The sequence below is a fragment of the Garra rufa genome, chromosome 14 (assembly GCF_049309525.1).
Source record: "Garra rufa chromosome 14, GarRuf1.0, whole genome shotgun sequence".
NCBI classification, from domain to species: Eukaryota; Metazoa; Chordata; class Actinopteri; order Cypriniformes; family Cyprinidae; genus Garra; species Garra rufa.
Genome location: NC_133374.1, coordinates 12,533,675 through 12,561,465, shown reverse-complemented (window position 1 = coordinate 12,561,465; position 27,791 = coordinate 12,533,675). Strand labels below are relative to the sequence as shown.

The window sequence follows — 27,791 nt, the reverse complement described above, 5'->3', positions numbered from 1 at the left end:
AAAAATGTATTTTTCCCCAAAAAATTGTATGTATGCAAATTGTATAATATTCAAGGAACACATTTCTAGTAATTGTGCAGTTCATTCTCATATTGTATTTTCAGAAAGTTTTGGAATATTTGTCCTCTTCCCAAATTTGTCATTACCAAAACACAGTAATAATAATTAAATTATTATTTATATTTATAAATTATTTAAGGTTATATTCACCTATTATACATTTGCTTTAATCTACATTTTATATATATATATATATATATATATATATATATATATGCTATTTTAATAATAATAACTACATTTTTAACAATGTTTACATTGTAATTTATATACTGATTTCAGAGTTAAAGAATTCATTAGTTTGAATATACATTAAACCAAACACTATCATAACATCTTAGCTGATAATTCAGTATACTTTATTTTTGACTAAATATCCCATGTTTTGGTAGTGACAGCTTATTTTCGGTAGTGACAGTGATGCTTTGGTAGTCACCACATCAAATTTTAACTTTACTAAAACATAATAAAATACAATTATTTTCAAAAAGAATCAGAAAGACACTTTTAAAAACAATGGAAAAATAAATACAAAAATTCTTTCAATATAATTTTCATAAATTGAAATTAAGGGAAAGTACCCAATGAATGATGATTTTATATATATATATATATATTAAGCTTACTGATATTTTAAATATTATTGTGGGTTTCAATAGATCTAAGTAAGCATATAATATTTTAATACTTAAATGCTTTTTAAATGTGTTTTTGGTTGTGGGACAGCAGTTTGCACCAGTTCTGTAGAATGGCCCATATATATTTCTTTTTAAGATGTATTTGTCACATACTATAGATAGATAGATAGATAGATAGATTTTGTGTAAATGGAATTTTGAGGGACACTGTAGTTTAGATTGATTTTGTTGGGTGTGCCACATAGGCCTTTGTTAAACCAGATTAGGGGTTTAATCTTTAAATCTAAAAGTCCGCCTACACTAGAGCCTCCTTTTACTCCTCCTACAGCCTATATCACACACTTTACTGTATTGTTAATTATTGAAACAACTGGCTTTGCTTCCCTGGAACTCGAGACAAAATATCTATCAAGACGAGCAATAACACTCGGGCAATTTTTCACGTGACCAGCCACTGTTTCCCAGCATGGAGGAAATATCAGAATATTTTAGTGAAAACCTGCGATCGCGCTCTGACAGCGTGGCCAGCACCTGCACAGAGTGACCTGCGTGGACGATCTGGACCCTGACGATAAAGTCCACGCTCAGGTGGTTAAAACATTAGATGAGGCTTTTCTCGTCTGCAGGCAGATTGCGGGCCGACCTAAGAAAGACTAGTTCAGGTTTTGTCTTTCACTTCTCTTGTCAAATCTGGCAGATCTAAACCTGACTGCATTTTTCTAGCTTGGTGCACCTTTTATCTGTTGTTCTAAAGAGATGAACGTAAGTGTCAGTGTAGTTCTTTAAAATGGTTAAACGGTTTGTGCTGTTTATGACTGCAAGCTGCAGTAAAAATGCTTAAAATTTCTCGGCTGATTAGTTGAATTGGTGTTATTGTTAATCTGAGCCGTTATGTAGGGAGAGAAGTTACACAAGCGGAGCTATTATTTCATTGAACTGAATCTTTCTTTCTTTTACCCACAGGCTGTATTTTGTCACGTGGAATGTGGCCACAGCTGAGCCTCCTGATGATGTGAACTCTCTGCTTCAGCTCAGCTCCCCGAAGAAACCTGACCTCTATGTGATTGGGTGAGTTTTAATATTTGAATGAAAAGACACAGCTTAAAGTGGCAGATATCTTACCTCAGAAGTATGTGGTCTAAGTGTCCTAACATTTTTGATGCTGCTCCTGTTCAGGCTGCAGGAGGTAAAGGCGGCCCCTCTGAAGTTTGTCACAGATTTGGCCTTCGAGGACTCCTGGAGTCACATCTTCATGAACACGCTGGCTCCTTTGGGTTATATCAAGGTGCTGATTTTAGCTGACTCATACAAAGACGATTATCATACTAATTATGCGATTCACTAATGGAGTAACTGACTAATCAAAAGTCAAAAGTTTACATACACCTTGTAGAACCTGCAAAATTGAAATTATTTTACAAAAATCATCTTACAAAATGCGTTATTTTTTTTATTTAGTACTGACCTGAATAAAAAAAATCATAAAAGATTTTATGAATTTAAGATTTAAGAATTTACATATAGTCCACAAGAAAAAATAATAGTGAAATTTATAAAAAAAAATTACCCTGTTCAAAAGTTTACATACACTTGATTCTTAATACTGTGTTGTTACCTGAATGATCCCCAGCGTTTTTTTTTTTTTTTTTGTCGGGTGGTAATTAAGTTAAACTGCCCAGTGCTGTTCAGAAAAATCATTCAGGTCTCACAGATTCTTTGTTTTGTTTTTTAGCATTTTTGTGTATTTGCACCTTTCGAACAATGACTATGCTTTTGAGGACAACTGAGGGACTCATTTGCAACTATTACAGAAGGTTCAAACACTCACTGATGCTTCAGAAAGAAAAAATGATGCATTAAGTGCTGGTGGTTGAAACCTTTTTGAAAATCAGTGTAAATTTCATTTATTTTGTCTTCTGGGAAACGTGTTAGTATCTTCTTTAGATTCTGAAGGGCAGTTTTACAAAAAAAATAAATAAAAATAATTTAGGCAAAATAAGAAAAATTTACACATCGTCGTTATGTTCAAAAGTTTACACACCTGGCTCTTAGTGCTTTGTTTTCTAATTGTCCCCAAAAGTATAATCATAACAAACAAGCTTATAAATCATACAGAATGAAGTGTTTTTAAAATCTGAAATAGCAGAAAGTTTTGTGTGAGAGGTAGTAAAGGGTTAGAAAATACAGTTTTTACAGAAGAAAAACCATTATATCTGTGGAATGTCACCAGTGTATGTGTATGTGTGTGTTTTCTCACTTCCTGTTGTATTGTGGCCCATTCAGGTGTCCTCTATACGGATGCAGGGCCTACTCTTGCTGTTCTTTTCCAAGCTGGAGCACGTCCCATTTATCAGAGACATTCAGGTCACTTACACCCGCACTGGACTCTACGGCTACTGGGTAAGAGCATAAAAATAAAGTTATTTATAGTTTTGAGAACAACTGTTGATAAACCTAATGAAAATGAAACACAAATTGCTGTGCAGGAATTAATCTTTCTTTTTTTTTTTTTAAATAAAAGGGTAATAAAGGAGGCGTGTCCATCCGTCTATCTTTCTATGGTCACATGCTCTGCTTCCTGAACTGTCACCTGACTGCCCACATGAACTACGCCTCTCAAAGAGTGGATGAGTTTGAGTATATTCTAGATGCTCAGACTTTTGACACCAAAAACACGCCACGCATTTTGGACCACAAGTCAGTCCCAGTCATGAATAATAACCACATAAAAGTCATCTGTGTATGATTTAGTCACTATTCCTTATCATCCATCTCCATTGTTCTGTATTGCATATGAATTCTAGGGTGGTGTTCTGGTTTGGCGATTTGAATTTTCGTATCGAGGACCACGGGATGCTCTTTATAAGGAACTGCATCACCAGCCAGCGTTATAATCTTCTTTGGCCTAAAGATCAGGTACTGATCAATAGATGTAGCAACATTGTCTATTCATGGAAATAAAAAAAGGACTAACATATGAATCATTTAGTTGCCGATCCAGAATTAGTTAACTCACTTAATTTATCCAATAATGTTAGTTTGCTTTGTGTCTGTGCATGTCAATATCTCACCAGCTCACCTTGATGAAGCAGAAGGAAGCTACTTTGCAGAAGTTTGAAGAGGGACCTCTAGACTTTCAACCAACCTATAAATTTGATTTGCACTCAGATAACTACGACTCAAGGTAAATTACACAACTTATCATAATAAATCCTGCTGTATGTTGTATTTTCATTCTCAGTATTTTTGAAAGTCATTGATTTTAAAGTCAACATGAAATCACCATTTCTAAATGCACATTCCTGGTCTTTTTGTGAAAGATGTAATTGCTGAAAAAACTTTAAATAATATGTATTTCCTTTGAAATAGTATTCCCTTTGTCCTTATTTTTCTTAAAGGATTAGTTCATTCCAGAATTACAATTTCCTGATTATTTACTCACCCTCATGTCATCCAAGATGTTCATGTCTTTCTTTCTTCAGTCGATGAGAAATTGAGGTTTTTGAGGAAAACCTCCAGGATTTTTCTCCATATAGTGGACTTTAATGGGAACCAATGAGTTGAAGATCCAAATCACAGCTGTAATGCAGCTTCAAGGGGCTCTACACAATCCCAAAATCTACATTTATATACTTTCTAATCACAAATGCTTGTCTTCTTGCACTAGCTCTGCGTCCACAACTTCACACATTGTGTAGTCACATTGGAAAGAGCTAGTGCAAGATGAACATTTTTTGTTAAAAAGTATATGAATTTGTTTTTATTTTTAGAAAATGACTATTGTTTCACTAGATAAGACTCTTATTCCTCGGGTGGGGTCGTGTAGAGAGCCCTTTGAAGCAGCATTGAAACAATTTGGACCTTCAACCCATTATCTCCCATTGAAGTCCAATATATAGAGAAAAATCCTGGAATGTTTTCCTTAAAAAATTATTTTCAACTGTAGAAAGAAAGACATGATGAACTTGACATAGGGGTGAGTAAATTATCTGGAAATTTTACAGGAGCAAACTAATCCTTCAAGAAAACAAGATACCACTTTTTATAATAAAACACATTTTTTTGCTTCACTCATATATGTATTTTCATTGTGGAATGATTTCATGATTGAAAAAAATGATTTCATGTTGATTTTAATTAAAGTACATTTCCTGAATAGCAATAGTAATCACCATAATATCCTGAATCTCCTGCAGCTCCTCTTCCAGGGCTGTTTTTAACTATCAGATGTTCACACATGCTCTTTTTCACCCCGCAGGGTACAGAAGACATGGTTTGGTTTTAAGTAAGCTTTAAATTTCCCATGTGCTTCTTAACATGAAGCTTCCTACCCTGCTTGTTTAGCATTCCACCAACACTTCTTTCCCTAATAGTATAGTAGCATTTCCGTCAGGCAGCGGAAAGCCTTTTCCTTTGCCCTAGAGCTGACAGACCTCATTTACATTTTAATGCAGACAATGCATTGTGTGCCGTCCATCCGTCCTGTAACACCCATTCATCTACTGCTGAAATGAAGCACCATAAATAAACCAATAATAACATCCCTATAGATTGAGTCTGTGATTGGATATAGTTGGAGTTGTGTGTTGCAAAGAGTTTAAGTGTTGAAATATTAATCATGTCATCTGCGTTTCTATGCTGTCGGTTCTAGTAGCTGTTCAGATCTTTGCAACATACACAATCATAAAGCATGTGGACGACTCGGCTCGCTAAGTGAAAATGCTTTTTGACCTACATTTTCACACAATGAATGCCGATGTTCTTACTTTTTTTGTCTTGTTTCAATTTTCAAAAATTCTTAAATCAAGAAGGATTTTGTAGATGAGTAAAAATAATGTTTTTCAGAAAAAACAAGTCAAAATTATGAGTGTTTGTGCTTTAAACAAACAAAATAATCTGCCAATGGGGTAAGAAAAATAATCCTTCTTGATTTAAGAATTATTAGATATTTTGGCTGGAAACAAGACAAAAAATCTAAGAAAGAAAAGCATTTTTTGCAGTGCTTCCAGGTGAAAGCAGTACAGTTCTGGAAAAGGGATTCTAATGAACTAGATTGTATGTTAATTAATTTAAACTTGTTTTCCACTAGTGGTAAGAAACGCAAGCCTGCGTGGTGTGACCGGATTCTCTGGAGAGTGAAGCCCAAGTCCTCACCATCAGAGGATGCTAATGAAGACAGTCAAAATCAAGAGGAGCCAAATAAACAACTGCAAGAGGAGTTCCCTCTAAAACTGAGCCAGGAGTATTACACGAGTAAAATAGAGTATGGTATTAGTGACCATAAGCCTGTCATTGGCACGTTCCGCTTGGAGGTAAAGAGGTGGAGTTTGGCAAAAAATAATGGCTATTATTATTATATAAATATTACGAGGATGACCATTTGTTTCTCTGTAATTAGTTGAGAAAGATGTACGAGACGCCGTTGGTGCAGGTGTGCGCTGAAGGAGAGTGGAGTGCCGACTTTGACGCCCTTATAACCTACAGCCTTCTTCAGTCCTTTTCCTCCAGTGCCTGGGACTGGATCGGTTTATATAAGGTGAGAGAGGTGCCCAAAATGTGGTCTGCTCTGATACACTGCAAAAAATGCTTTTCTTACTTAGATTTTTTTGTCTTGTTTCCAGCCAAAATATCTAAAAATTCTTAAATCAAGAAGGATTTTCTAGACAAGTAAAAAATTTTTTCTTGTTTTCAGAAAAAACAAGTCAAAATTAAGTGTTTTTTTTCTTGAAACAAGCTAAATAATCTTTTCTGTTTGAAATAAGATTTTTTGCTTACCCCATTTGCAGATTATTTTGCTTGTTTCAAGCAAAAATGCACTTTTTCTGAAAACAAGACAATAATTTTTACTTTCTTGATTTGAGAATTTATAGATATTTTGGCTGAAAACAAGACAAAAAAATCTAAGTAAGAAAAGCATTTTTTGCAGTGTAAGAGTCATAGACTGAAAATATAATTCAAATAAACCTAGCTATGCTAATTTTTTTAATTTAATTTAAATGTTTTCTAAAGAAGACACTTTTGCTCAACAGGCATGCTTTTATTTGATTGAAAATATAGCCGTAAAAGCAGTAATATTGTGAAATATTTTTAATATTTAAAATAACTGCTTTCTATTTGAATATATTTTAAAATTTATTCCAGTGATTAAAGCTGAATTTTCAGCATAATTACTCCAGTCTGACATGATCCTTCAGAAATCATTCTAATATGCTGATTTGTTGTATAAGAAACATTTATTATTATTATTATTATTACCAATATTTAAAACAGTTAAGTAATTTTTTTCAGGAATATTTGATGAATAGAAAATTCAAAAGAAAATACTAGATACTAGAAAGATCATACTTTTATTTAGCAAGGATGCTTTGATCAAAAGTGACATAAAGACATTTATAATAGATTTATAATAGAAAAGATTTCTATTTCAGATAAATGCCGTTCTTCAGACTTTTCTTAAAAGAAACTAAATTTCTACTCAGCTGTTTTCAACATAATAATATAATATTATTGTATAACAATACAATAATATTAATAATTTTTTTTGAGGAGCAAATCAGAATATTAGAATAATTTCTGAAGGATCGTGTGACTGGAGTAATGATGCTAAAAATCCAGCTTTGAAATCACAGGAATTAATTAGGTTTTAAAATATATTCTAATAGAAAACAGATATTTTAAACAATAAAAATATTTCAAAATTGTACTTTTTTTGCTGTACTTTGGATCAAATAAATGCATGTTTGGTGAGCAGAAGAGACTTTTTTACAAAACATTAAAAAACCTTACTGTTCAAAAACTTTTGACTGGAAGTGTATATCATTGTGTATGGTTCCATAGGTGATATTAAAATACAGTATTGTAAACTAATGTTATCCAGTTTAATATATACCTTGTGCTTGTCACCTCACAGGTTGGTTTTAAAAGTGTTTCAGACTATATCACATACACCTGGGTGAAGGATGACCAGGTGTCTTTCAGTGATGAGCTCTTTCAGGTATACAAACATTTGCTATATGTTTTTTTTTAAAGGCTGTCGAATAATTTTGTCACATAAGCAACTGAGTAGTACATTTTTTTCTTTGTTCTCAGGTTTATGTGAATAAAGATGAAATTCCAGTTCTTGGGGGCGAATGTGTACTGTGCTATTACAGCAGCACCTTGCAGTGCATTGTGGGTATTAGTCAACCTTTTAAGGTAATATTTTACTTGTATATTTTATGTATACATCAAAATATATATATAAATATACCACTATAATTATTTTTGAGAGGTTTTCAATTGTTTTTCAATTGATTTAAAGGTGCAGGAATCCAGAGCGGCGATTGAAGAGGGTTTAGTGCCTGAAAATATCAACGGACTGGATGAAACAGTAGCCAGTTAAGACCAAGTTTAAAGTGCACATTGTTTCATATGCTGTCGAGTCACAGCTCAGATGTCAAACCAAACATACCTGCAATTTTGAGCAAGTGCAATTTTAACACAAAATTGATTTAAGGTTTTACTGGTATGTTATACAGTATCTACAGTGTGCTTTTGTTTTTTTAATCTAAGAAATATTATAAATCACAGCCAGTATGTTTTAAATCACAGCCAGTTGGTGGGACCAGACCCAAATAGATAGAAAGAAGCACATTTAAAAATGTACTGTAATTAGTAAATTGATCTAAAAAGTCTTTCAAAATTATTTAATTAATTAAATGAATAAATTCATACCACAGCCTTAATATTACCACATTTAGTATGCATTTATCTTGTAACATTTTTCAAACAAAATGTTTTATTACTCTACTGTACATCACAACTTCAGTCTTTATGGTTAATGCTAATGTTCTTGTTTTCTCATTCCGTTTAAACTTATTTCAGACTGTTACACTGTAAGAAAAGGCTGCATTTGCACAATTTGAGTACTTTTATGGCACATGTTTACTTTATGTTGATCTGTTTATGTCTATAACCAAGTGGTATTATATTTTTGTGTCTCACTGAAATTGAGTGTGAATAACTGAAGGATACAGTTTGACCAAGTGTATTTTTCTGTGGTCAGTACAATTTGATATTACTCTCATGTTAAGTATAAGCAGACTATGCGCAGTGTTTAAACATAATTTATGCTTAAACCAAATATGCCCTCTTTTGGCGTTTTTGTTTTAATGTTAGACTAATGCTAATGTATAAATAGAACATATTTGTATCAAATTCTACTGTATAAAAAGTAAAAGACCGTAACATTTCAAAATTTCTCTGTAAAGGAAGAGCTTTTTTTATTTTCTAAACTACTACAAATGCATACTGATGACATGAAATAAATGTTATTTAAATTAAAAATGAAAACAGTCTTGTTCCTTTTGGTTTTGTTGATTATCCTTTAAGCAAAGTATTAATAAACTACAAATAATAATAATGAAAACAAGCAAGCGATAAATATATAGAGGCCCTGTTTTATGTCCAATAAACATAAAATATAGTTTAATAAAAAAATATAATAATATATAAATATATATATATATATATATATATATATATATATATATATATATATATATATATATAAATTTGACTTCATGTAAATATATAAAAAGTGTCTTTTAAAAAGTGTTTTTGTTTTGTTTTCATACACGATAAAAAATGACCTCCACCGCCCTCTAGCGTTGGAAACCGTTACGTTGCCATAGTAACTGTGTTTACTCGCCGGCAGTTGTCAGTCAGCAGTCGTATTTTACCGAGTTCCAGTACACAGACATTCAGATCTGAAAGGTAAGACGGGTAACTTTATTAACGTTTCATGTTTGAATTATAGTTGTTTAATGTTAACGTAGTTTAAAAATGCTGAATAGTTTGTATAAGACAAGGGTTGATGGGCAAAAATGTTGGTATTACAACAGGTAACGTCAACACTGACAGTTGTCAGTTATCTAATTTCTCAATGTTTTATATGTAATAAGTTAATGATAGTTGTTTTTCACAACAGTATGGCTTTAATTTAAGTGTTATAACTTCATATTTGATATTAGTTGTCATATAGTAATTATAAGACAAACCAAATCAAAACTGACAAACAAACCAAAGACTGACTTTTTTTACTCATTAGAAAAATGTCTCGGCTGATGGGACCTCCTGATAAGTTTCTGCCATCTGAATGGAAACATGCAAACCAGGTGCATTTCAGGAGCTCTGAGGCAGAACGATCACACTCACAGAGACTGAGAGCAGAGTGTCAGAGACTCATAGAGGAGAGTGACAAATCTACTAAACACATGCAACAGGATGCACAAAAGAAGCTGGGTAGGCTTTGCAACACACCAAACACTTGTGACAGGAAGCCAAAACGGCTAATGGCCTTGCTTTAGATGTGTTATAAGACAGGAAGTTCATGATGATACTTCACCTTTTAAAGATAAGTGATAGAAATGATGAGGAGAGGAAGTTATTTCCTTGATAATGTCATGTAGTTGTTAAACAATTCTGGCCTACTGATTTTCACATGAGTTTTGCATCTCCTCTTCAGAGCAGAGAATCCAGGACATCAAATTCTGGAGGCAGGAACTGGACCAGAAGTTTGAGGAGATGGTGCAGGAGATTGAGACCCTTGTCATTTTCAAGAACCGTGTGGAAAGAGCTTTAGAAAGCTGCTCTGAGCCTCTCCAAGTGACTTTGCAGTGTCTGACTGAGAGGTACTTTTCACTATAGAGCACAACCAGTAGATATTTCTAAAATCAAGTGAGAGGGGCATAGATTAGTCAGTGCAGAAAACGCACCCATCGGAGTTGCTTAGATTAGTCCACTCAGAAAATGCACCCCTAACCAGAGGTGCTTAGATTAGTCATTGTAGAAAACGCACAAATAAGAGGCGCTTAGATAAGTCTTAGATTAGTGTAGAAAACGCAAAATAGAGAGAGGCTTAGGTTAGTTGGTGCAGAAAACGCACCATAGAGAGAGATTTAGATTAGTGAGTGCAGAAAATGCACCATAGAGAGAGGCTTAGATTAGTGAGTGCAGAAAATGCACCATAGAGAGAGGCTTAGATTAGTGAGTGCAGAAAATGCACCATAGAGAAAGGCTTAGATTAGTTAGTGCAGAAAACGCACCATAGAGAGAGGCTTAGATTAGTGAGTGAAGAAAATGCACCATAGAGAGAGGCTTAGATTAGTTGGTGCAGAAAATGTACCATAGAGAGAGGCTTAGGTTAGTTGGTGCAGAAAATGCACTATAGAGAGAGGCTTAGATTAGTGCGTGCAGAAAATGCACCATAGAGAGAGGCTTAGATTAGTGAGTGCAGAAAATGCACCATAGAGAGAGGCTTAGATTAGTGAGTGCAGAAAATGTACCATAGAGAGAGGCTTAGGTTAGTTGGTGCAGAAAATGCACTATAGAGAGAGGCTTAGATTAGTGCGTGCAGAAAATGCACCATAGAGAGAGGCTTAGATTAGTGAGTGCAGAAAATGCACCATAGAGAGAGGTTTAGGTTAGTTGGTGCAGAAAATGCACCATAGAGAGAGGCTTAGATTAGTGAGTGAAGAAAATGCAACATAGAGAGAGGCTTAGATTAGTGAGTGCAGAAAATGCACCATAGAGAGAGGCTTAGATTAGTGAGTGAAGAAAATGCAACATAGAGAGAGGCTTAGATTAGTGAGTGAAGAAAATGCAACATAGAGAGAGGCTTAGATTAGTGAGTGAAGAAAATGCACCATAGAGAGAGGCTTAGATTAGTGAGTGAAGAAAATGCAACATAGAGAGAGGCTTAGATTAGTGAGTGCAGAAAATGCACCATAGAGAGAGGCTTAGATTAGTGAGTGCAGAAAACGCACCATAGAGAGAGGCTTAGATTAGTGAGTGAAGAAAATGTACCATAGAGAGAGGCTTAGATTAGTGGGTGCAGAAAATGCTCCATAGAGAGAGGCTTAGGTTAGTTGGTGCAGAAAATGCACCATAGAGAGAGGCTTAGATTAGTCGGTGCAGAAAACGCACCATAGAGAGAGGCTTAGATTAGTGAGTGAAGAAAATGTACCATAGAGAGAGGCTTAGGTTAGTTGGTGCAGAAAATGCACCATAGAGAAAGGCTTAGATTAGTTAGTGCAGAAAATGCACCATAGAGAGAGGCTTAGATTAGTGAGTGAAGAAAATGTACCATAGAGAGAGGCTTAGATTAGTGGGTGCAGAAAATGCTCCATAGAGAGAGGCTTAGGTTAGTTGGTGCAGAAAATGCACCATAGAGAGAGGCTTAGATTAGTCGGTGCAGAAAACGCACCATAGAGAGAGGCTTAGATTAGTGAGTGCAGAAAATGTACCATAGAGAGAGGCTTAGATTAGTGGGTGCAGAAAATGCACCATAGAGAGAGGCTTAGATTAGTGAGTGAAGAAAATGCAACATAGAGAGAGGCTTAGATTAGTTGGTGCAGAAAATGCACCATAGAGAGAGGCTTAGATTAGCTGGTGCAGAAAACGCACCATAGAGAGAGGCTTAGATTAGTGAGTGAAGAAAATGTACCATAGAGAGAGGCTTAGATTAGTTAGTGCAGAAAACGCACCATAGAGAGAGGCTTAGATTAGTGAGTGAAGAAAATGTACCATAGAGAGAGGCTTAGATTAGTTTGTGCAGAAAATGCACCATAGAGAGAGGCTTAGGTTAGTCAGTGCAGAAAACGCACCATAGAGAGAGGCTTAGATTAGTGAGTGAAGAAAACGCACCATAGAGAGAGGCTTAGATTAGTCAGTGCAGAAAACGCACCATAGAGAGAGGCTTAGATTAGTGAGTGAAGAAAACGCACCATAGAGAGAGGCTTAGATTAGTCAGTGCAGAAAACGCACCATAGAGAGAGGCTTAGATTAGTCAGTGCAGAAAATGTACCATAGAGAGAGACTTAGATTAGTTGGTGCAAAAAATGTACCATAGAGAGAGGCTTAGATTAGTTGGTGCAGAAAATGCACCATAGAGAGAGGCTTAGATTAGTCAGTGCAGAAAACGCACCATAGAGAGAGGCTTAGATTAGTCAGTGCAGAAAACGCACCATAGAGAGAGGCTTAGATTAGTCAGTGCAGAAAACGCACCATAGAGAGAGGCTTAGATTAGTTGGTGCAGAAAATGCACCATAGAGAGAGGCTTAGATTAGTTGGTGCAAAAAATGTACCATAGAGAGAGGCTTAGATTAGTTGGTGCAGAAAATGCACCATAGAGAGAGGCTTAGATTAGCTGGTGCAGAAAACGCACCATAGAGAAAGGCTTAGATTAGTTAGTGCAGAAAACGCACCATAGAGAGAGGCTTAGATTAGTTAGTGCAGAAAACGCACCATAGAGAGAGGCTTAGATTAGTGAGTGAAGAAAATGCACCATAGAGAGAGGCTTAGATTAGTTGGTGCAGAAAATGCACCATAGAGAGAGGCTTAGATTAGTTGGTGCAGAAAATGCACCATAGAGAGAGGCTTAGGTTAGTGAGTGAAGAAAATGCAACATAGAGAGAGGTTGAGATTAGTGAGTGCAGAAAATGTACCATAGAGAGAGGCTTAGATTAGTGAGTGCAGAAAATGTACCATAGAGAGAGGCTTAGATTAGTGAGTGCAGAAAATGCACCATAGAGAGAGGCTTAGATTAGTTAGTGCAGAAAATGCACCATAGAGAGAGGCTTAGGTTAGTTGGTGCAGAAAATGCACCATAGAGAGAGGCTTAGGTTAGTGAGTGAAGAAAATGCACCATAGAGAGAGGCTTAGGTTAGTTGGTGCAGAAAATGCACCATAGAGAGAGGCTTAGGTTAGTTGGTGCAGAAAATGCACCATAGAGAGAGGCTTAGATTAGTGAGTGAAGAAAATGCACCATAGAGAGAGGCTTAGATTAGTGAGTGAAGAAAACGCACCACAGAGAGAGGCTTAGATTAGTGAGTGCAGAAAATGTACCATAGAGAGAGGCTTAGATTAGTGAGTGAAGAAAATGTACCATAGAGAGAGGCTTAGGTTAGTTGGTGCAGAAAATGCACCATAGAGAAAGGCTTAGATTAGTGAGTGCAGAAAATGCTCCATAGAGAGAGGCTTAGGTTAGTTGGTGCAGAAAATGCACCATAGAGAGAGGCTTAGATTAGTCGGTGCAGAAAACGCACCATAGAGAGAGGCTTAGATTAGTGAGTGCAGAAAATGTACCATAGAGAGAGGCTTAGGTTAGTTGGTGCAGAAAATGCACCATAGAGAGAGGCTTAGATTAGTCGGTGCAGAAAACGCACCATAGAGAGAGGCTTAGATTAGTGAGTGCAGAAAATGTACCATAGAGAGAGGCTTAGATTAGTGAGTGCAGAAAATGTACCATAGAGAGAGGCTTAGATTAGTGGGTGCAGAAAACGCACCATAGAGAAAGGCTTAGATTAGTTAGTGCAGAAAACGCACCATAGAGAGAGGCTTAGATTAGTGGGTGCAGAAAACGCACCATAGAGAAAGGCTTAGATTAGTGAGTGAAGAAAATGTACCATAGAGAGAGGCTTAGATTAGTGGGTGCAGAAAATGCTCCATAGAGAGAGGCTTAGGTTAGTTGGTGCAGAAAATGCACCATAGAGAGAGGCTTAGATTAGTCGGTGCAGAAAACGCACCATAGAGAGAGGCTTAGATTAGTTAGTGCAGAAAACGCACCATAGAGAGAGGCTTAGATTAGTGAGTGAAGAAAATGTACCATAGAGAGAGGCTTAGATTAGTGGGTGCAGAAAATGCTCCATAGAGAGAGGCTTAGGTTAGTTGGTGCAGAAAATGCACCATAGAGAGAGGCTTAGATTAGTCAGTGCAGAAAACGCACCATAGAGAGAGGCTTAGATTAGTCAGTGCAGAAAACGCACCATAGAGAGAGGCTTAGATTAGTCAGTGCAGAAAACGCACCATAGAGAGAGGCTTAGATTAGTCAGTGCAGAAAACGCACCATAGAGAGAGGCTTAGATTAGTCAGTGCAGAAAACGCACCATAGAGAGAGGCTTAGATTAGTGGGTGCAGAAAATGCACCATAGAGAGAGGCTTAGATTAGTCAGTGCAGAAAACGCACCATAGAGAGAGGCTTAGATTAGTGAGTGAAGAAAACGCACCATAGAGAGAGGCTTAGATTAGTGAGTGAAGAAAACGCACCATAGAGAGAGGCTTAGATTAGTGAGTGCAGAAAATGTACCATAGAGAGAGGCTTAGATTAGTGAGTGCAGAAAACGCACCATAGAGAGAGGCTTAGATTAGTTGGTGCAGAAAACGCACAATAGAGAGAGGCTTAGATTAGTGAGTGAAGAAAACGCACCATAGAGAGAGGCTTAGATTAGTTGGTGCAGAAAACGCACAATAGAGAGAGGCTTAGATTAGCTGGTGCAGAAAACGCACCATAGAGAGAGGCTTAGATTAGTGAGTGAAGAAAACGCACCATAGAGAGAGGCTTAGATTAGTGAGTGAAGAAAATGCACCATAGAGAAAGGCTTAGATTAGTGAGTGAAGAAAACGCACCATAGAGAGAGGCTTAGATTAGTGAGTGAAGAAAATGCACCATAGAGAAAGGCTTAGATTAGTTAGTGCAGAAAACGCACCATAGAGAGAGGCTTAGATTAGTGAGTGAAGAAAACGCACCATAGAGAGAGGCTTAGATTAGTCAGTGCAGAAAACGCACCATAGAGAGAGGCTTAGATTAGTCAGTGCAGAAAACGCACCATAGAGAGAGGCTTAGATTAGTCAGTGCAGAAAACGCACCATAGAGAGAGGCTTAGATTAGTCAGTGCAGAAAATGTACCATAGAGAGAGGCTTAGATTAGTCAGTGCAGAAAACGCACCATAGAGAGAGGCTTAGATTAGTCAGTGCAGAAAACGCACCATAGAGAGAGGCTTAGATTAGTCAGTGCAGAAAATGCACCATAGAGAGAGGCTTAGATTAGTTGGTGCAGAAAATGCACCATAGAGAGAGGCTTAGATTAGTTGGTGCAGAAAATGCACCATAGAGAGAGGCTTAGATTAGTTGGTGCAGAAAATGCACCATAGAGAGAGGCTTAGATTAGCTGGTGCAGAAAATGCACCATAGAGAAAGGCTTAGATTAGTTAGTGCAGAAAACGCACCATAGAGAGAGGCTTAGATTAGTTAGTGCAGAAAACGCACCATAGAGAGAGGCTTAGATTAGTGAGTGAAGAAAATGCACCATAGAGAGAGGCTTAGGTTAGTTGGTGCAGAAAATGCACCATAGAGAGAGGCTTAGGTTAGTGAGTGAAGAAAATGCAACATAGAGAGAGGTTGAGATTAGTGAGTGCAGAAAATGTACCATAGAGAGAGGCTTAGATTAGTGAGTGCAGAAAATGTACCATAGAGAGAGGCTTAGATTAGTGAGTGCAGAAAATGCACCATAGAGAGAGGCTTAGATTAGTTAGTGCAGAAAATGCACCATAGAGAGAGGCTTAGGTTAGTTGGTGCAGAAAATGCACCATAGAGAGAGGCTTAGATTAGTGAGTGAAGAAAACGCACCACAGAGAGAGGCTTAGATTAGTGAGTGCAGAAAATGTACCATAGAGAGAGGCTTAGATTAGTGGATGCAGAAAATGCACCATAGAGAGAGGCTTAGATTAGTGAGTGCAGAAAACGCACCATAGAGAGAGGCTTAGATTAGTGAGTGAAGAAAATGTACCATAGAGAGAGGCTTAGGTTAGTTGGTGCAGAAAATGCACCATAGAGAAAGGCTTAGATTAGTTAGTGCAGAAAATGCACCATAGAGAGAGGCTTAGATTAGTGAGTGAAGAAAATGTACCATAGAGAGAGGCTTAGATTAGTGGGTGCAGAAAATGCTCCATAGAGAGAGGCTTAGGTTAGTTGGTGCAGAAAATGCACCATAGAGAAAGGCTTAGATTAGTTGGTGCAGAAAATGCTCCATAGAGAGAGGCTTAGGTTAGTTGGTGCAGAAAATGCTCCATAGAGAGAGGCTTAGGTTAGTTGGTGCAGAAAATGCACCATAGAGAAAGGCTTAGATTAGTTAGTGCAGAAAATGCACCATAGAGAGAGGCTTAGATTAGTGAGTGAAGAAAATGTACCATAGAGAGAGGCTTAGATTAGTGGGTGCAGAAAATGCTCCATAGAGAGAGGCTTAGGTTAGTGAGTGCAGAAAATGCACCATAGAGAAAGGCTTAGATTAGTTAGTGCAGAAAACGCACCATAGAGAGAGGCTTAGATTAGTGAGTGAAGAAAATGCACCATAGAGAGAGGCTTAGATTAGTGAGTGAAGAAAACGCACCACAGAGAGAGGCTTAGATTAGTGAGTGCAGAAAATGTACCATAGAGAGAGGCTTAGATTAGTGGGTGCAGAAAATGCACCATAGAGAGAGGCTTAGATTAGTGAGTGCAGAAAACGCACCATAGAGAGAGGCTTAGATTAGTGAGTGAAGAAAATGTACCATAGAGAGAGGCTTAGGTTAGTTGGTGCAGAAAATGCACCATAGAGAAAGGCTTAGATTAGTTAGTGCAGAAAATGCACCATAGAGAGAGGCTTAGATTAGTGAGTGAAGAAAATGTACCATAGAGGCTTAGATTAGTGGGTGCAGAAAATGCACCATAGAGAGAGGCTTAGATTAGTTAGTGCAGAAAACGCACCATAGAGAGAGGCTTAGATTAGTGAGTGAAGAAAATGTACCATAGAGAGAGGCTTAGATTAGTGAGTGAAGAAAATGCACCATAGAGAGAGGCTTAGATTAGTTAGTGCAGAAAACGCACCATAGAGAGAGGCTTAGATTAGTGAGTGAAGAAAATGTACCATAGAGAGAGGCTTAGATTAGTGGGTGCAGAAAATGCTCCATAGAGAGAGGCTTAGGTTAGTGAGTGAAGAAAATGTACCATAGAGAGAGGCTTAGATTAGTGAGTGCAGAAAATGTACCATAGAGAAAGGCTTAGATTAGTTGGTGTAGAAAATGCACCATAGAGAGAGGCTTAGATTAGTGAGTGAAGAAAACGCACCATAGAGAGAGGCTTAGATTAGTCGGTGCAGAAAACGCACCATAGAGAGAGGCTTAGATTAGTGAGTGCAGAAAATGCACCATAGAGAGAGGCTTAGATTAGTTGGTGTAGAAAATGCACCATAGAGAGAGGCTTAGATTAGTGAGTGAAGAAAACGCACCATAGAGAGAGGCTTAGATTAGTGAGTGAAGAAAACGCACCATAGAGAGAGGCTTAGATTAGTGAGTGAAGAAAACGCACCATAGAGAGAGGCTTAGATTAGTGGGTGAAGAAAACGCACCATAGAGAGAGGCTTAGATTAGTGAGTGAAGAAAACGCACCATAGAGAGAGGCTTAGATTAGTGAGTGAAGAAAACGCACCATAGAGAGAGGCTTAGATTAGTTGGTGCAGAAAATGCACCATAGAGAGAGGCTTAGATTAGTGGGTGCAGAAAATGCACCATAGAGAGAGGCTTAGATTAGTGAGTGAAGAAAACGCACCATAGAGAGAGGCTTAGATTAGTTGGTGCAGAAAATGCACCATAGAGAGAGGCTTAGATTAGTGAGTGAAGAAAACGCACCATAGAGAGAGGCTTAGATTAGTTGGTGCAGAAAATGCACCATAGAGAGAGGCTTAGATTAGTGGGTGCAGAAAATGCACCATAGAGAGAGGCTTAGATTAGTGGGTGCAGAAAATGCACCATAGAGAGAGGCTTAGATTAGTTAGTGCAGAAAACGCACCATAGAGAGAGGCTTAGATTAGTGAGTGAAGAAAACGCACCATAGAGAGAGGCTTAGATTAGTTGGTGCAGAAAATGCACCATAGAGAGAGGCTTAGATTAGTTAGTGCAGAAAACGCACCATAGAGAGAGGCTTAGATTAGTGAGTGAAGAAAATGCAACATAGAGAGAGGCTTAGATTAGTTGGTGCAGAAAACGCACCATAGAGAAAGGCTTAGATTAGTTAGTGCAGAAAACGCACCATAGAGAGAGGCTTAGATTAGTGAGTGAAGAAAATGTACCATAGAGAGAGGCTTAGATTAGTTGGTGCAGAAAATGTACCATAGAGAGAGGCTTAAATTAGTTGGTGCAGAAAATGCAACATAGAGAGAGGCTTAGATTAGTGAGTGCAGAAAATGTACCATAGAGAGAGGCTTAGATTAGTGAGTGCAGAAAACGCACCATAGAGAGAGGCTTAGATTAGTGAGTGAAGAAAACGCACCATAGAGAGAGGCTTAGATTAGTTGGTGCAGAAAACGCACAATAGAGAGAGGCTTAGATTAGTGAGTGAAGAAAACGCACCATAGAGAAAGGCTTAGATTAGTTAGTGCAGAAAACGCACCATAGAGAGAGGCTTAGATTAGTTGGTGCAGAAAACGCACAATAGAGAGAGGCTTAGATTAGTTGGTGCAGAAAACGCACAATAGAGAGAGGCTTAGATTAGTGAGTGAAGAAAACGCACCATAGAGAAAGGCTTAGATTAGTTGGTGCAGAAAACGCACCATAGAGAGAGGCTTAGATTAGTTGGTGCAGAAAACGCACAATAGAGAGAGGCTTAGATTAGTGAGTGAAGAAAACGCACCATAGAGAAAGGCTTAGATTAGTTAGTGCAGAAAACGCACCATAGAGAGAGGCTTAGATTAGTGAGTGAAGAAAATGCAACATAGAGAGAGGCTTAGATTAGTTGGTGCAGAAAACGCACCATAGAGAAAGGCTTAGATTAGTTAGTGCAGAAAACGCACCATAGAGAGAGGCTTAGATTAGTGAGTGAAGAAAATGTACCATAGAGAGAGGCTTAGATTAGTTGGTGCAGAAAATGTACCATAGAGAGAGGCTTAAATTAGTTGGTGCAGAAAATGCAACATAGAGAGAGGCTTAGATTAGTGAGTGCAGAAAATGTACCATAGAGAGAGGCTTAGATTAGTGAGTGCAGAAAACGCACCATAGAGAGAGGCTTAGATTAGTGAGTGAAGAAAACGCACCATAGAGAGAGGCTTAGATTAGTTGGTGCAGAAAACGCACAATAGAGAGAGGCTTAGATTAGCTGGTGCAGAAAACGCACCATAGAGAGAGGCTTAGATTAGTGAGTGAAGAAAACGCACCATAGAGAAAGGCTTAGATTAGTGAGTGAAGAAAACGCACCATAGAGAGAGGCTTAGATTAGTGAGTGAAGAAAATGCACCATAGAGAAAGGCTTAGATTAGTTAGTGCAGAAAACGCACCATAGAGAGAGGCTTAGATTAGTGAGTGAAGAAAACGCACCATAGAGAGAGGCTTAGATTAGTCAGTGCAGAAAACGCACCATAGAGAGAGGCTTAGATTAGTCAGTGCAGAAAATGTACCATAGAGAGAGGCTTAGATTAGTCAGTGCAGAAAACGCACCATAGAGAGAGGCTTAGATTAGTCAGTGCAGAAAACGCACCATAGAGAGAGGCTTAGATTAGTCAGTGCAGAAAATGTACCATAGAGAGAGGCTTAGATTAGTCAGTGCAGAAAACGCACCATAGAGAGAGGCTTAGATTAGTCAGTGCAGAAAACGCACCATAGAGAGAGGCTTAGATTAGTCAGTGCAGAAAATGCACCATAGAGAGAGGCTTAGATTAGTTGGTGCAGAAAATGCACCATAGAGAGAGGCTTAGATTAGTTGGTGCAGAAAATGCACCATAGAGAGAGGCTTAGATTAGTTGGTGCAGAAAATGCACCATAGAGAGAGGCTTAGATTAGCTGGTGCAGAAAATGCACCATAGAGAAAGGCTTAGATTAGTTAGTGCAGAAAACGCACCATAGAGAGAGGCTTAGATTAGTTAGTGCAGAAAACGCACCATAGAGAGAGGCTTAGATTAGTGAGTGAAGAAAATGCACCATAGAGAGAGGCTTAGGTTAGTGAGTGAAGAAAATGCAACATAGAGAGAGGTTGAGATTAGTGAGTGCAGAAAATGTACCATAGAGAGAGGCTTAGATTAGTGAGTGCAGAAAATGCAACATAGAGAGAGGTTGAGATTAGTGAGTGCAGAAAATGTACCATAGAGAGAGGCTTAGATTAGTGAGTGCAGAAAATGCACCATAGAGAGAGGCTTAGATTAGTTAGTGCAGAAAATGCACCATAGAGAGAGGCTTAGGTTAGTTGGTGCAGAAAATGCACCATAGAGAGAGGCTTAGATTAGTGAGTGAAGAAAACGCACCACAGAGAGAGGCTTAGATTAGTGAGTGCAGAAAATGTACCATAGAGAGAGGCTTAGATTAGTGGATGCAGAAAATGCACCATAGAGAGAGGCTTAGATTAGTGAGTGCAGAAAACGCACCATAGAGAGAGGCTTAGATTAGTGAGTGAAGAAAATGTACCATAGAGAGAGGCTTAGGTTAGTTGGTGCAGAAAATGCACCATAGAGAAAGGCTTAGATTAGTTAGTGCAGAAAATGCACCATAGAGAGAGGCTTAGATTAGTGAGTGAAGAAAATGTACCATAGAGAGAGGCTTAGATTAGTGGGTGCAGAAAATGCTCCATAGAGAGAGGCTTAGGTTAGTTGGTGCAGAAAATGCACCATAGAGAAAGGCTTAGATTAGTTGGTGCAGAAAATGCTCCATAGAGAGAGGCTTAGGTTAGTTGGTGCAGAAAATGCTCCATAGAGAGAGGCTTAGGTTAGTTGGTGCAGAAAATGCACCATAGAGAAAGGCTTAGATTAGTTAGTGCAGAAAATGCACCATAGAGAGAGGCTTAGATTAGTGAGTGAAGAAAATGTACCATAGAGAGAGGCTTAGATTAGTGGGTGCAGAAAATGCTCCATAGAGAGAGGCTTAGGTTAGTGAGTGCAGAAAATGCACCATAGAGAAAGGCTTAGATTAGTTAGTGCAGAAAACGCACCATAGAGAGAGGCTTAGATTAGTGAGTGAAGAAAATGCACCATAGAGAGAGGCTTAGATTAGTGAGTGAAGAAAACGCACCACAGAGAGAGGCTTAGATTAGTGAGTGCAGAAAATGTACCATAGAGAGAGGCTTAGATTAGTGGGTGCAGAAAATGCACCATAGAGAGAGGCTTAGATTAGTGAGTGCAGAAAACGCACCATAGAGAGAGGCTTAGATTAGTGAGTGAAGAAAATGTACCATAGAGAGAGGCTTAGGTTAGTTGGTGCAGAAAATGCACCATAGAGAAAGGCTTAGATTAGTTAGTGCAGAAAATGCACCATAGAGAGAGGCTTAGATTAGTGAGTGAAGAAAATGTACCATAGAGAGAGGCTTAGATTAGTGGGTGCAGAAAATGCACCATAGAGAGAGGCTTAGATTAGTTAGTGCAGAAAACGCACCATAGAGAGAGGCTTAGATTAGTGAGTGAAGAAAATGTACCATAGAGAGAGGCTTAGATTAGTGAGTGAAGAAAATGCACCATAGAGAGAGGCTTAGATTAGTTAGTGCAGAAAACGCACCATAGAGAGAGGCTTAGATTAGTGAGTGAAGAAAATGTACCATAGAGAGAGGCTTAGATTAGTGGGTGCAGAAAATGCTCCATAGAGAGAGGCTTAGGTTAGTGAGTGAAGAAAATGTACCATAGAGAGAGGCTTAGATTAGTGAGTGCAGAAAATGTACCATAGAGAGAGGCTTAGATTAGTTGGTGTAGAAAATGCACCATAGAGAGAGGCTTAGATTAGTGAGTGAAGAAAACGCACCATAGAGAGAGGCTTAGATTAGTCGGTGCAGAAAACGCACCATAGAGAGAGGCTTAGATTAGTGAGTGCAGAAAATGTACCATAGAGAGAGGCTTAGATTAGTTGGTGTAGAAAATGCACCATAGAGAGAGGCTTAGATTAGTGAGTGAAGAAAACGCACCATAGAGAGAGGCTTAGATTAGTGAGTGAAGAAAACGCACCATAGAGAGAGGCTTAGATTAGTGAGTGAAGAAAACGCACCATAGAGAGAGGCTTAGATTAGTGGGTGAAGAAAACGCACCATAGAGAGAGGCTTAGATTAGTGAGTGAAGAAAACGCACCATAGAGAGAGGCTTAGATTAGTGAGTGAAGAAAACGCACCATAGAGAGAGGCTTAGATTAGTTGGTGCAGAAAATGCACCATAGAGAGAGGCTTAGATTAGTGGGTGCAGAAAATGCACCATAGAGAGAGGCTTAGATTAGTGAGTGAAGAAAACGCACCATAGAGAGAGGCTTAGATTAGTTGGTGCAGAAAATGCACCATAGAGAGAGGCTTAGATTAGTGAGTGAAGAAAACGCACCATAGAGAGAGGCTTAGATTAGTTGGTGCAGAAAATGCACCATAGAGAGAGGCTTAGATTAGTGGGTGCAGAAAATGCACCATAGAGAGAGGCTTAGATTAGTGGGTGCAGAAAATGCACCATAGAGAGAGGCTTAGATTAGTTAGTGCAGAAAACGCACCATAGAGAGAGGCTTAGATTAGTGAGTGAAGAAAACGCACCATAGAGAGAGGCTTAGATTAGTTGGTGCAGAAAATGCACCATAGAGAGAGGCTTAGATTAGCTGGTGCAGAAAACGCACCATAGAGAAAGGCTTAGATTAGTTAGTGCAGAAAACGCACCATAGAGAGAGGCTTAGATTAGTGAGTGAAGAAAATGCAACATAGAGAGAGGCTTAGATTAGTTGGTGCAGAAAACGCACCATAGAGAAAGGCTTAGATTAGTTAGTGCAGAAAACGCACCATAGAGAGAGGCTTAGATTAGTGAGTGAAGAAAATGTACCATAGAGAGAGGCTTAGATTAGTTGGTGCAGAAAATGTACCATAGAGAGAGGCTTAAATTAGTTGGTGCAGAAAATGCACCATAGAGAGAGGCTTAGATTAGTGAGTGAAGAAAATGCAACATAGAGAGAGGCTTAGATTAGTGGGTGCAGAAAATGCTCCATAGAGAGAGGCTTAGGTTAGTTGGTGCAGAAAATGCACCATAGAGAGAGGCTTAGATTAGTCGGTGCAGAAAACGCACCATAGAGAGAGGCTTAGATTAGTTAGTGCAGAAAACGCACCATAGAGAGAGGCTTAGATTAGTGAGTGAAGAAAATGTACCATAGAGAGAGGCTTAGATTAGTGGGTGCAGAAAATGCTCCATAGAGAGAGGCTTAGGTTAGTTGGTGCAGAAAATGCACCATAGAGAGAGGCTTAGATTAGTCAGTGCAGAAAACGCACCATAGAGAGAGGCTTAGATTAGTCAGTGCAGAAAATGCACCATAGAGAGAGGCTTAGATTAGTCAGTGCAGAAAACGCACCATAGAGAGAGGCTTAGATTAGTCAGTGCAGAAAACGCACCATAGAGAGAGGCTTAGATTAGTTAGTGCAGAAAACGCACCATAGAGAGAGGCTTAGATTAGTGAGTGAAGAAAACGCACCATAGAGAGAGGCTTAGATTAGTCAGTGCAGAAAACGCACCATAGAGAGAGGCTTAGATTAGTCAGTGCAGAAAACGCACCATAGAGAGAGGCTTAGATTAGTCAGTGCAGAAAACGCACCATAGAGAGAGGCTTAGATTAGTGAGTGCAGAAAACGCACCATAGAGAGAGGCTTAGATTAGTGGGTGCAGAAAATGCACCATAGAGAGAGGCTTAGATTAGTCAGTGCAGAAAACGCACCATAGAGAGAGGCTTAGATTAGTGAGTGAAGAAAACGCACCATAGAGAGAGGCTTAGATTAGTGAGTGAAGAAAACGCACCATAGAGAGAGGCTTAGATTAGTGAGTGCAGAAAATGTACCATAGAGAGAGGCTTAGATTAGTGAGTGCAGAAAACGCACCATAGAGAGAGGCTTAGATTAGTGAGTGAAGAAAACGCACCATAGAGAGAGGCTTAGATTAGTTGGTGCAGAAAACGCACAATAGAGAGAGGCTTAGATTAGCTGGTGCAGAAAATGTACCATAGAGAGAGGCTTAGATTAGTCAGTGCAGAAAACGCACCATAGAGAGAGGCTTAGATTAGTCAGTGCAGAAAACGCACCATAGAGAGAGGCTTAGATTAGTTGGTGCAGAAAATGCACCATAGAGAGAGGCTTAGATTAGTCAGTGCAGAAAATGTACCATAGAGAGAGGCTTAGATTAGTTGGTGCAGAAAATGCACCATAGAGAGAGGCTTAGATTAGTTGGTGCAGAAAATGCACCATAGAGAGAGGCTTAGATTAGTTGGTGCAGAAAATGCACCATAGAGAGAGGCTTAGATTAGTTGGTGCAGAAAATGCACCATAGAGAGAGGCTTAGATTAGCTGGTGCAGAAAATGCACCATAGAGAAAGGCTTAGATTAGTTAGTGCAGAAAACGCACCATAGAGAGAGGCTTAGATTAGTTAGTGCAGAAAACGCACCATAGAGAGAGGCTTAGATTAGTGAGTGAAGAAAATGCACCATAGAGAGAGGCTTAGGTTAGTTGGTGCAGAAAATGCACCATAGAGAGAGGCTTAGGTTAGTGAGTGAAGAAAATGCAACATAGAGAGAGGTTGAGATTAGTGAGTGCAGAAAATGTACCATAGAGAGAGGCTTAGATTAGTGAGTGCAGAAAATGTACCATAGAGAGAGGCTTAGATTAGTGAGTGCAGAAAATGCACCATAGAGAGAGGCTTAGATTAGTTAGTGCAGAAAATGCACCATAGAGAGAGGCTTAGGTTAGTTGGTGCAGAAAATGCACCATAGAGAGAGGCTTAGGTTAGTTGGTGCAGAAAATGCACCATAGAGAGAGGCTTAGGTTAGTGAGTGCAGAAAATGCACCATAGAGAGAGGCTTAGATTAGTGAGTGAAGAAAATGCACCATAGAGAGAGGCTTAGATTAGTGAGTGCAGAAAATGCACCATAGAGAAAGGCTTAGATTAGTTAGTGCAGAAAACGCACCATAGAGAGAGGCTTAGATTAGTGAGTGAAGAAAATGCACCATAGAGAGAGGCTTAGATTAGTGAGTGAAGAAAACGCACCACAGAGAGAGGCTTAGATTAGTGAGTGCAGAAAATGTACCATAGAGAGAGGCTTAGATTAGTGGATGCAGAAAATGCACCATAGAGAGAGGCTTAGATTAGTGAGTGCAGAAAACGCACCATAGAGAGAGGCTTAGATTAGTGAGTGAAGAAAATGTACCATAGAGAGAGGCTTAGGTTAGTTGGTGCAGAAAATGCACCATAGAGAAAGGCTTAGATTAGTTAGTGCAGAAAATGCACCATAGAGAGAGGCTTAGATTAGTGAGTGAAGAAAATGTACCATAGAGAGAGGCTTAGATTAGTGGGTGCAGAAAATGCTCCATAGAGAGAGGCTTAGGTTAGTTGGTGCAGAAAATGCACCATAGAGAGAGGCTTAGGTTAGTGAGTGCAGAAAATGCACCATAGAGAAAGGCTTAGATTAGTTAGTGCAGAAAACGCACCATAGAGAGAGGCTTAGATTAGTGAGTGAAGAAAATGCACCATAGAGAGAGGCTTAGATTAGTGAGTGAAGAAAACGCACCACAGAGAGAGGCTTAGATTAGTGAGTGCAGAAAATGTACCATAGAGAGAGGCTTAGATTAGTGGGTGCAGAAAATGCACCATAGAGAGAGGCTTAGATTAGTGAGTGCAGAAAACGCACCATAGAGAGAGGCTTAGATTAGTGAGTGAAGAAAATGTACCATAGAGAGAGGCTTAGGTTAGTTGGTGCAGAAAATGCACCATAGAGAAAGGCTTAGATTAGTTAGTGCAGAAAATGCACCATAGAGAGAGGCTTAGATTAGTGAGTGAAGAAAATGTACCATAGAGAGAGGCTTAGATTAGTGGGTGCAGAAAATGCACCATAGAGAGAGGCTTAGATTAGTGAGTGAAGAAAACGCACCATAGAGAGAGGCTTAGATTAGTGAGTGAAGAAAACGCACCACAGAGAGAGGCTTAGATTAGTGGGTGCAGAAAACGCACCATAGAGAGAGGCTTAGATTAGTCGGTGCAGAAAACGCACCATAGAGAGAGGCTTAGATTAGTGAGTGAAGAAAACGCACCATAGAGAGAGGCTTAGATTAGTTGGTGCAGAAAATGCACCATAGAGAGAGGCTTAGATTAGTGAGTGAAGAAAATGTACCATAGAGAGAGGCTTAGATTAGTTGGTGTAGAAAATGCACCATAGAGAGAGGCTTAGATTAGTGAGTGAAGAAAACGCACCATAGAGAGAGGCTTAGATTAGTGAGTGAAGAAAACGCACCATAGAGAGAGGCTTAGATTAGTGAGTGAAGAAAACGCACCATAGAGAGAGGCTTAGATTAGTGGGTGAAGAAAACGCACCATAGAGAGAGGCTTAGATTAGTGAGTGAAGAAAACGCACCATAGAGAGAGGCTTAGATTAGTGAGTGAAGAAAATGCACCATAGAGAGAGGCTTAGATTAGTTGGTGCAGAAAATGCACCATAGAGAGAGGCTTAGATTAGTGGGTGCAGAAAATGCACCATAGAGAGAGGCTTAGATTAGTGAGTGAAGAAAACGCACCATAGAGAGAGGCTTAGATTAGTTGGTGCAGAAAATGCACCATAGAGAGAGGCTTAGATTAGTGAGTGAAGAAAACGCACCATAGAGAGAGGCTTAGATTAGTTGGTGCAGAAAATGCACCATAGAGAGAGGCTTAGATTAGTGGGTGCAGAAAATGCACCATAGAGAGAGGCTTAGATTAGTGGGTGCAGAAAACGCACCATAGAGAGAGGCTTAGATTAGTTAGTGCAGAAAACGCACCATAGAGAGAGGCTTAGATTAGTGAGTGAAGAAAACGCACCATAGAGAGAGGCTTAGATTAGTTGGTGCAGAAAATGCACCATAGAGAGAGGCTTAGATTAGCTGGTGCAGAAAACGCACCATAGAGAAAGGCTTAGATTAGTTAGTGCAGAAAACGCACCATAGAGAGAGGCTTAGATTAGTGAGTGAAGAAAATGCAACATAGAGAGAGGCTTAGATTAGTGAGTGAAGAAAATGTACCATAGAGAGAGGCTTAGATTAGTTAGTGCAGAAAACGCACCATAGAGAAAGGCTTAGATTAGTTAGTGCAGAAAACGCACCATAGAGAGAGGCTTAGATTAGTGAGTGAAGAAAATGTACCATAGAGAGAGGCTTAGATTAGTTGGTGCAGAAAATGTACCATAGAGAGAGGCTTAAATTAGTTGGTGCAGAAAATGCACCATAGAGAGAGGCTTAGATTAGTGAGTGAAGAAAATGCAACATAGAGAGAGGCTTAGATTAGTGAGTGCAGAAAACGCACCATAGAGAGAGG

General features: G+C 38.8%; 2 protein-coding genes across 3 annotated transcripts in view; both read left to right on the top strand.

The window, feature by feature from the left end:
* Positions 1-9,029, top strand: part of inpp5ka (inositol polyphosphate-5-phosphatase Ka) — a 10,688-nt gene extending 1,659 nt beyond the window's left edge. Inside the window, exons 3-14 of one of the 2 annotated variants that reach the window (XM_073817773.1) lie at positions 1,662-1,766; positions 1,875-1,983; positions 2,982-3,098; positions 3,220-3,395; positions 3,503-3,614; positions 3,773-3,882; positions 4,957-4,983; positions 5,788-6,010; positions 6,097-6,234; positions 7,609-7,692; positions 7,788-7,892; positions 7,999-9,029. In XM_073817773.1, the coding sequence (XP_073673874.1) occupies positions 1,662-1,766; positions 1,875-1,983; positions 2,982-3,098; positions 3,220-3,395; positions 3,503-3,614; positions 3,773-3,882; positions 4,957-4,983; positions 5,788-6,010; positions 6,097-6,234; positions 7,609-7,692; positions 7,788-7,892; positions 7,999-8,079 (1,387 nt within the window). In that variant the 3' untranslated portion in view covers positions 8,080-9,029. The remainder of the gene's footprint in view (positions 1-1,661; positions 1,767-1,874; positions 1,984-2,981; positions 3,099-3,219; positions 3,396-3,502; positions 3,615-3,772; positions 3,883-4,956; positions 4,984-5,787; positions 6,011-6,096; positions 6,235-7,608; positions 7,693-7,787; positions 7,893-7,998) is intronic. The other variant, XM_073817774.1, reaches the window with a different exon arrangement.
* A 761-nt stretch (positions 9,030-9,790) lies between these two features.
* Positions 9,791-27,791, top strand: part of tekt1 (tektin 1) — a 74,294-nt gene continuing 56,293 nt past the window's right edge. The window contains exons 1-2 of the mRNA XM_073818457.1: positions 9,791-9,980; positions 10,204-10,369. Coding sequence (XP_073674558.1) covers positions 9,791-9,980; positions 10,204-10,369 — 356 coding nt within the window. The remainder of the gene's footprint in view (positions 9,981-10,203; positions 10,370-27,791) is intronic.